The sequence below is a fragment of the Vanellus vanellus genome (genome assembly GCF_965231255.1).
Source record: "Vanellus vanellus genome assembly, chromosome: 3".
Lineage (NCBI taxonomy): Eukaryota > Metazoa > Chordata > Aves > Charadriiformes > Charadriidae > Vanellus > Vanellus vanellus.
The window spans coordinates 101,722,899-101,732,998 of NC_138907.1; the positions used below are offsets into that span (position 1 = coordinate 101,722,899).

At 39.2% G+C, this 10,100-nt stretch overlaps 1 protein-coding gene across 2 annotated transcripts in view; it reads left to right on the plus strand.

Annotated features, from left to right (window-relative positions):
- The window catches only part of COL21A1 (collagen type XXI alpha 1 chain), a gene marked incomplete at its 5' end in the record, with an annotated part of 89,845 nt that extends 88,220 nt beyond the window's left edge, over positions 1–1,625 (plus strand). For both annotated transcript variants that reach the window (XM_082481131.1, XM_082481130.1), the window contains 2 exons: positions 532–609; positions 1,349–1,625. In XM_082481131.1, the coding sequence (XP_082337257.1) occupies positions 532–609; positions 1,349–1,536 (266 nt within the window). In that variant the 3' untranslated portion in view covers positions 1,537–1,625. The remainder of the gene's footprint in view (positions 1–531; positions 610–1,348) is intronic.
- Positions 1,626–10,100: the final 8,475 nt, after the last annotated feature.

The following is a 10,100-nucleotide window of genomic DNA, read 5'->3' on the forward strand; positions in this document are numbered from 1 at the left end:
CAGTTCTGGCTAATCTGTAAGAGTTCAAAAAATAGATACCTGTTTCTATGAAGAAACTGAATTTATTATAGGATTGTGCTAGTGTAAGAGAGCACATCTTTTGCCCTTCTCAGTATTTCTTCAGTGGAGGTTTAATTCTGCCACGTGTTGTGGAAGATCGGCTATATAATCTGTATATCACCGGGACTGTGGTGAATACCTTACACTTCCTTCACACAACTTCTTAAAAACTTTGCCAATGGAAAGGCGATGACAGCAAATTTCTTAATTGCCCATCATCTGTTCTCTCAACTCATAGTGGCTGTCTGCTTAACAGGTGCTACATCAGCTCTTAATTGAGTAGAAATTATGATAATTTAGAACTCAGTTACACTGTAAAGGTTACAAGGAAATGTTTATTTTACATCCCATTATTTACTTTTGGATTGTTACGTTTTATATTCAATAAGAATTATCACATGCTGACTTCCTAATTCATTGGATGAAGATATTCTTAGTGTACAAAAATATACATGTGTTATTAATTCACAGGACTGCCAGGGAAAAATGGCGCAAAAGGCAATCAAGGAATTGGGGTTCCTGGGATCCAGGGCCCACCAGGACCTCCAGGTGAGGAATGGTTCAGCTGTGCAGATTCAGTGCATGCTATCAATCTCCAAAAGAATATGGTTTTGAAAAAAATGTTGATATAATTTGGGAAAATTTAGATAGTGTTTATTCATCTTAATTACCATATATGGTTTATGGTTAATGCTTGTCTCTTGCATGCCTTTTAAATTGTCATATAATACAATATATAAGACAGGTCTTGTAGAGATTGGTACCTGAAGCTGCTGTTTCTTGATAGATGGATCTTGAAGTCTGAAAACTGAGCTCTGATACAATCATGCGACTTGTAAGCATTACTTAGTGAAGTAAAATGTTCTTCCTGACAGCAGTGTATTCATGCGAAGTGCAAAGTTGAGCATTTGGAAAAGATATTAGGGCCCGATCCAAAGCCAGAGAAACGAATAGAAATAGGACAACTCTGATTCATGCCATGGTGGTTCCAGAGTATATGATAAAGTATAACAATGTACTAAAGTAGATTTTTGGTTTTCCTTTTAAAAGGTATTTTTATTTAAAGTGTTTTCCACATGCTTTTGAAAAAAATTGTAATAAGCTATCATGTGGGTTATATAAACATATAAGCAGTTTGTGACAAGAAGTGCCTTTTTCAGAAAATGACGTTTTCTTAATCTGCATACTTCATCAAAGAGCAGGGGGTTTGTGGGTCCATACTTGCTTGTATTTTCATTTAGTAAAAATACTCTGTAATGTATTTGTTTATTGCATGTGTGTCATTAAGGTCCTGAAGGTCCACCGGGTATGAGTAAGGAAGGACGTCCCGGAGAGCGTGGGCAGCCCGGTAAAGATGGAGATCGTGGCAGTCCGGGAATGCCAGGACCGGTTGGACCCCCTGGAATTTGCGACCCATCACTATGTTTTAGTGTAATTGTGGGGAGAGATCCATTTAGAAAGGGACCAAATTATTAATTTGTAATACAATAATTTAGAGGAATAGGTATGGTGCTTGTCTTTTGTGGTCTTTCAAGTCTCAGGAAGGTGACCAGCAATAATCCCATAAGCAGGAATAAAAGTACCTCTGACATTATGAATATATAATGATCCCAGAGGTTACACATTCCTTTAGAAAAGAAACTCCAATAATTTTTTTTTGTAACTTGCATCGATTGAATCTCAAGTGTTCTAAAGAGATCATGTTTTAATAGGAATAAAATTAACTATAATATTTGATTTTTAGTATTTAAGTGTCCTATTATACTCCTGTTACCACTGAAATCCTTTGCTAAATTGCTGGAGATGCCACTGGGAGCAGGATTAGGCCTTAAGTGGTATTGGTCAGGTATAAATTACTGTGAAATTTTTCACATGCAGCCAACATATACAGTATTTGATTTTGAAAGAATGTGGCTGGCTTTGACTTCATATGTGTGTGAATCTCATTGGCTTGTGTACATTTCATATGTCATAGCTCCAAGTGTTCTGTAAGCGAAAGCATATATCAGATTTTTATAAATTAAGAGAAATATCTGGACTTATTATGGAAGTAATATCACCTATTTTGCCATGCAACTCTTTGCTTAAATCCAAAGTGAAATGCAAGGGTAGAACTACTGGTTCAAGAAGGGCCAAGGTTTTATTGAAGACGATACTGTCAGCTACAAAAGGTCAAAAGGTTCCATGTGAGTGATTCAACTTATATGAAACCAGTGTTAAAAATAAAAAAGAACAAAAACCTGGTGTAGCTGGCTTGTAGCTATGATTTGACAAAAATAAAAATGAAAAAATGTTTGCACAACCCCAATGCAACAGTTCTGCGTAATTAATTTTGAAGTTATATATCCTTCACTGTTTCTCCCCAGGGACTGCAGTTGCCAAATTGAAGAAGTAGGTTTACAAGGAGAAAGGTCTAACTGCTGGCTGACTAGCTGCAATGTTTGTTACGCTGTTTCCTTTTTCATTTTAAGCAAGCTATGTGTAATTTTCATGGTATGCTTTGCTAATGAGATGTATTGCTTGCTTTTACATAAAGAGCAAAGGCACAGTTCCCATGAGAATTTAAAATCTGTTTCTTAAATTAAGGCAGAGTCTTGTATTGAACTTAATCAGCGCTTTATAAGTGGCTTTTTCTAATGTGTTGTTTTTCTGTTGTCCTACTATCAGAGGTTGGTAATACGCTTGACATTCAAGGTAAAATAAAATTTTGTAAAGAACTGATGGTAGTTTGATAAGCGATTGCAAAAGTCACCTGTGTCCCGTGTCAAAGAAAAGAGTGATGCCTGTAATACATGGAGGGATAGTTCCACCTTGCATCTCTTCCTTTTTTCCCCCAGTGTCCTTCCATTTCCTCTGGAGAAAGCACCGTTCCTGGGAGCAGCACCTTTCTGCTGGGCTCCCGCCGTGTGTGGGTCAGGGAGTGCCAGAGCAGCTGGCTGAACTGGGCCCAGTGGCTGCTGCGCGCCCAGAGCTGCGTCCTGCAGAAGGGTGCTTGCAGTTAGCCAAACTACAGCCTTGGTTATAGCAGAGTGCAATCATTAGCGTCTCCTAAAACCTAGTCTAAAACCCTCTCCAGCCTGTCCACGTCTTTTTTGCATAGTGGGGACCAAAACCGAACACAGTATTCCAGGTGTGGCTTGACACACACTGTGTAGAGTGGGATAATGACTTCTTTATCTCTGCTGGTGTTGGTGACTAATTCACCTGTCCCGTTTAACAGCTGGCCAACATTTTCCTTCTGTTTCTGTTTGTTGTTTACATACCTGAAGAACCCTTTCTTGTAGTTTTTGACATCTCTGGCCAATTTCTATTCGGGCTGAGCTTTTTCTTTTCTAACTGCATCTCTGCACGCCCTGGCAATGCCCTTGTAGCTCTCAACGGGTATTTGTCTGCTTTTCCATCTCTGTATGCTTCTCTTTTGGTTTTGAGCTGTCTTAAGCCAAGGGGGGTCTCTTGCTCTGTCTGCTACCCTTACCTTTAAGGGGAAGAACTGTTTTTGTGCTTCTAGGAGAGTGTCCTAGAAAAACTCCCAGGACTCGCTAGCTCCTTTATCCTCCATGGAAGCTTCCCACTGAATCCCTCCCAGCTGACCAATGAGCGAACTGAAGTTTGCTCTTCTAAAATCTACAACTTTTGTCTAGTACTAACCTCCAGCGTGCTCAGCAGGGTCCCAAACTCCACAATATTGTGATCACTGCAGCCAAGGCTATCACTAACTGAGATATTACAAAGCAGGTGTTCTTTGTTTGTGAGCAGCAAGTCCAGTACCTCATTCCTGGTTGGGGCATCTAACATTTCTATGAGGAAGCAGTGTTCTACGCATTCCAGGAACTTGATGGATGACCTGTGAGCTGCTGTCTTGTTCTTCTAACAAGTGTCTGGGTAGGTGAAGTTACTCATAAGAACCAGATTCTGTTGGCCCGAGGCTTGCTTAAGTGACCCGAATATTGCTTTGTTGGCCTTATCATCTTGGTTTGGAGGTCAGAAGCAGATGCCTACTGTAAGATTATCCTTGGAGACAATCCTTCTGATCCTGACCCAGAGGCATAGGGCTTCCCCAGTCGCCGTAGTTGAATTCTATGCACTCAAGGTTCTCAACATAGAGTGTGACTCCTCCCCCTCCTCTTTGTCCCTGCCTGTCTTTATGAAACAGCCTATAGCCATCCATCGCGATCCTCCAGCCATGTGAGTTGTCCCACCATGTTTCAGTTTTTGCAATGTTATCATAAATTTCTGGCTGGGCGCAGAGCTCCAGTTCTGTTTGTCCCCCCAGGCTGCATGCATTAGTATACATACACCTGAGGTGGTTGGTCTTCTGGTTCTCATCTTGGGAGGCAGCTAAGAAACATTTGTTGTTTTTTGGGGGTTTTTGGTTGTTTTGTTTTGTTTTTTTTTTTTGTCTATGGAAATCAAAGAGAGACTTTTACGTTTCCTCTACTCCTTCTGGTATCTAAGGTAGCTCCGTCTGGTCTAGCATGAGTATTTCTTCACAGTGCTGCTCCAAGAATACAATCTCAGTACATGTCTTTGTTACAACTTTAAAGCAAAATCTTATGTTGGAGCTATTTCACTTTGTATAATAAGATAGTAAGAAAGACTCTCTTTGAAAACTAAATAAAGAGGCTTCACTGAATGTAAAACAAACTTCTAACACTTGATCTCCACAAGGAGGAGATTTGAAGTTGAACCTATTTGATTGCCTTAACTGCTGAGCTGTTTGGATGCTTTGAGCTTCAGTACAGCTTTATCTTTGGTATTTTGTGCTGAATTTGAGTCTGTGAACATGTCACATTTCTACAAAAAGGATTTGGTTTTGACAAGTTGGAATTTTCCACAGGAAATGTTAACCATCTGACCTGTGCGGGTGCCTCTTTGAAAGCTAATAACAACGTAGCTTATTTAAATGAAGACAAACACTTAGAAAACCTAGTTCTATGTGATTAAATTGCCAGAAACTATTAGCAAGTGTCTTACGTCACATTAAAATGTATAGGTTCTAGCCTAGGAACCTGTGATTTAGATTATCGCTCCTTATAAGATTTTGTTAAACCAGAATTTAGCTGACTTCACAGTCATTTAATTTTCTGACTTCATTTGATATAATGGGATTTTATAGTAAATGTAGGTGTGTTCAAGATCGTATCTTGATTGGATCCTTTAACTGAGAATATGAATATTTTTCCCAGATCTTCACCGAATTCTAAAGCAAGAGGTTAAACAAATGGTATGAACTTGAATATTATCAGAATAATGATCCACAGGAGAGAGAGACTCTTATTTACTGAGAGAGAGACTCTTATTTACTATTCATGCAAACTTTATGAGGTTCTTATGGGTGCTGATCTGCAATCAGAAGCTGTGAATACAAAAAAAAAACCAAAAACAATCACTGTGAAGCATGTCACCATCTAACTACCAGACATTGCCTGGAAACAGTTAAAAGAAACTATGTCAACTGACATTTACTCACTCTCCTGATGACAGTCTGTAAAACTGGATCTTGGGCTAATTTTTAAGCAGAGGGTAAAGGTGCAAAAAGAGTTTCTGGACTTTTTTTAGTAGCATCTTGCTGCATGACCTTGACTTAAAAATTACACTCCCTGGTTGGTATAGTGCCTCTTGGTGTCTGTAAAGGAACTATGATTCACTACACTAAATTTTGAATACGGCTTCAACTCGTATCTCTCTGTGTATAAAATGGATTTAAAATTTACCACTTTACTATGGTCATTGATTGCCATTGCCTCTTAGATACTGAGGCATGTACTTGAGCACAAAGATACAGAATTGCAAAGTATTACTGTGGGAACTGAATTTCTTAATGAAAGCTTAGCAGTGTATGGAGCTCAGCAATATGCACCTCTGAGAATCATGATCTTAGGGAATTTTGGAGTAAACACATATAGAGTGATGTGGCTATATGTACATATATCTAAATTGGTAAAAGACCAGATGTCACAGATGGCTTCCACATGTGCAGATTGATTTGGTGAAAATATATATATATGTATATTAGGTGTGTGTGTATATATATGTATATGTATGGTTCTCAGTTCTTCATTTGTTTAACTGAAAGATATCGTAGTCTTCCAATTAAAAATGAAAAAGTAAAAGAATAGAATCTAGTCGTCTTGTGAGAACTAACTATCACAGTCCTGCTACTGCTTCAGAGCCAAGGTGTCATTGTCAGTTTCAGGTGTAGCCAGTGTATTTCAAGGTTGGTCGCCCTCTTAGAGGAGGAGCTGAGAATCATTAGCTGTGCATCTTTCAGAACTAGAGAATCTCATTTCTCAGAAAACTCAAAGTGCATTAAAATGAAATATCTTATCGGTGCATCTGACTGTCCTGGCAGTGAACACTGTCAGTATCTGTCATTATAGTTCACAGAGATTGAATCAAAGCCCTGTGAAAAGAGACTATAATATTTTCCTGTAGGGGGAAAACATAGATGACATAAACCAAAATACATCTCATTAATCCAGATTCAGAGACAGTAAACCATTTTAAGAACTATTTTCTTCTGGGATGCTGTTGAAATGTTTAAAACTTGAATTAATATAAAAAATAATTGTGGGTTATTTTCTTCTGTTGATAAGCAAGATTTTCTTATAGAGTACATGACCCATGTATCCTGGAGAATCTAAGTCCATTTTTATAATAGGGAAATTGTTACTGTGCGATTCCTGAGTTTTTCTTTACAAGCATCTTCCCCCTCCCAGTATTTACTATATGTGCATGAAGTGCTTTTTGGTAACAAAGAAATATTCTGGTGATATTCCAGTATATTGTATTATTCTGTGTTATTCTTTCCTTTCTTGGCAAAAGATGCGAGCGTTAGAAGATGTTTTTCCAGAAGCAGTGTCTGGCCACTCAGCTAGATCTCCAGAAGGTATATTGGCGGGCTGGAGGCTCCTTGGTTGTCTGCCATAGGCTTAAGAACTATTTAAGTGCTCTGTATTGATTTTCTGACACTCTTTGACAAGTTTCCTGTTGTCACTGATAAAAGTACATAGTATTCTTCCACTTAAGGGAAAGGTAGGTGAGAATTCATCAGAAGATTGAGCCATGTGACTGTTACAGCATCGTATGTCCACACTGCCTGCAAAAAGCATCTTTCTCATGTTGGGACCTCGTAAACTCCAGAAAGTGTTCCATTTGTTGTTTTCAGTTTTTCCTTTTTTAAAGCATGAAAACAATTCATGGTATCTCTTTGACACATTGAAATCACATATTAAATATCATGCAAAAAAGGTGATAATGCCTGGAAACTGTGTTTCAAAGAAATAACTTTCTTGAACCGTTGAAAAATACAATGCTACCTGAGAGACGAAGGACAAAAAAACCCACCCAACTCTCTTCTAACTGGAGCATGATTGTTCAAGATATGGGAAGCTCTTACTGATGTGGGAGTGAATGTTACCTTTAATGTAGACGAGAGAGAGCCTGAAGAAAAAACTGGCTTAAGCAGAACAGTAGCCTGGATAGCAAATGAAGGAGAAGGAAAAGGTCATTCACTTTATCCCTCTGCTCTAATATAATGTGTTTTGAATGAATTGTGCTGCTTCTTGTCCTCCTCAAAAAAAAAAAAAAAGAGAAAGTAGCCCGTGGGTGTAACACCCCCCTTGGTATGAAGTGACAGACCTCCCAGAGGTGAAAGCTCAAGACAAATGTGTCAGCGCTGAGCACCAGGAATCTCTGGCAGCCAGGACCAAAGTTCTGGATGAGAATTCAAGAGATCATAACAGCTGTCCCACCCTGATATTAACTCCTGCTCTGGAAATTGGCAAGCAAATGCTAGCACTTAAGAGTGTTTGTGTTATGAAAGTTTAAAGACTTTTTTTTTATATACACAGTAAGTCCTTTTACAATGTTTCTTAGGAAAAAAAAAACCAAAAAAACCCAAAAGAAACCCAACAACACAAAACCAAAACCCAAACCTAGAACTGAGCAAAAAGAATCTGGCTTTGTGTGTTGTGGTCACATAAATCTTGTACTGAATATCCAAAGCCATATGTGCTGGGGAACTGGGTTAGTTTGCCTTCATGAGAAAGGGGCTGAACTGGCGTTGATAAAATACCCCCGTGCTTACTTTTTTTTGCCCCTGCACTAGAGCTTCTGTTACACCCAGGAATCCAGCATCCAGCAGCTTTCTCAAGGGCAGTTCCTTCTTACACAGTCTAACAGAAACACGGAGTTTAGTATTCATTTACAGAGTTCATTGTAAACAGATAGGTGCTAAGTGATGAATCGAGCCTTTTGTGCACACTGGTGTTTGTTGGAGGTGCCTGCCACGTATCAACAGGCATATATACCTGTGAGCTGATATGTAGGCAGCTACTGGTGGTACCCGTGAAGTACCAGCTGGCAAAAGTAAATAGCTGTTTCAAGTTACTATTGATGCTCCTTTAACAGGCAGATGTAGTAGATAATAAGTAGGAAAACTCACTTAGTTGGTGGATGTACTCAGGCAGGGCCCTCCGTGAGAAGGTAGATTTTACGAAGCTCAGCATAGAACTAAATTAATACCATATTTCCTCACAATGACATCATTGCTGTAAGGATATCTTTGCATTAGGTGCATACAGGCAAAAGCTTGAGAAACCTTGGAATAATACTTCCATAGTAACTCACTAGTGAATCATTATGATAAGCTTTACTGGTTGCGGAGTTGATAGCATAGCCCTGACCACTTTAACATCATTTATTAAAAACTGGATGAAGAGTGAGTAAGCCAATACTTAATGTATGCTTGGTGATCAGCTGATGAGAAGTAACTTGGAGCTGTGCTTGATAAGGGAGTGTGATAACGTCTGTGAACGTTCTGGTGACTCCTATGGGGGGAGGCTCCAGCTCCTGTTTGTCACGAGCTGGAGCCCTTACTGAACCTGCACGTGATAAGCATCACGAGAGCTTAATTTCCAGCAGGCTGAGGGGTGTTGCTGCCGTATGTAACGCAGCTGAACTAAGTTCCCAGATATAATGGGAAAAGGGAGAAAGCAGTGGAAAATAGGTGTCAGAACTGAGCATTTCGGGATGTTAAAAGTTTTTGACAACAAAGAAGGGCTCTGTGACAAGACTACATGTGGAGAATTTCAATGCATATTTGGCTTATGACAGGTTTGCCTCCAACAAGCGTTCTCTTTGTGGAAGAGTTTTCACCTGAGTTGTTAGCAAACTAGTTGACCTTAAAGACCAATTGAAAAAATGGATAACAGCTGATAAAATGGGGGCTATCTTTCTGCCTGCGGACTTTGTATGAGTATTATATATATATGTGGCTGGAACAGTATAGACTCTGTATCTGTGGGAGTGCTGTGCAGCCATCTAGCCAGGAACAAAAGACACGGTGTAGAAATGTATGTCCTGCAGACCAGAGTCAACTGCAGGAAAAATAACTGAAGCCTTCTCGTCTCCTCTCCTAGTTACATGTGGCATAGGAATGTGGTTAGAGAAGCACTGATGTGATAAAAGCGAAAAGAACTGCTACCTCGATCATGTCTTCCGGACATTAACTCCTAGCTTTTATGCAGAGTAGAAGGCAGTAGGAACAATATTAAAACGAGAGGCAAATTCCAGTGAAATTATAAATTTTATACAGTTAAGACTGTTGCAGTGTGAAGTCTAAGAAAATAGAGATAGCGTTTGCATCTTGGGTTGGGATTTTTTGGGGTTTTTATGATTTAAAGGACAGATGGTATCTGTATGGTGAAGTCCTGCAAAGTGTAATCCATAGACATTTCATGATTTTTATTGGCTTTCTCTCTCTTTCCTTCTGCTCTCCTCCCTCAGGTCACACCCATGGCCTATCTCCTTTGGCACACATGTAACTTGTCCATTCACCGGGTCCCTATGGTATATTTCATTTCTTTCTTGTGATAGATACTTGTTCTGGTTTATTCCTCTATCTACAAATGACTTTTTTTTAATATGACTTTTGTTTTCTTTTTTTTTTTTTTTTTAATTACATTTCTGCTTTCTTTAAGCTCTGTCACACTGTACTGTCTCTGCGTGTCTTTATCCATGTCTTCCTTCTACTTCGG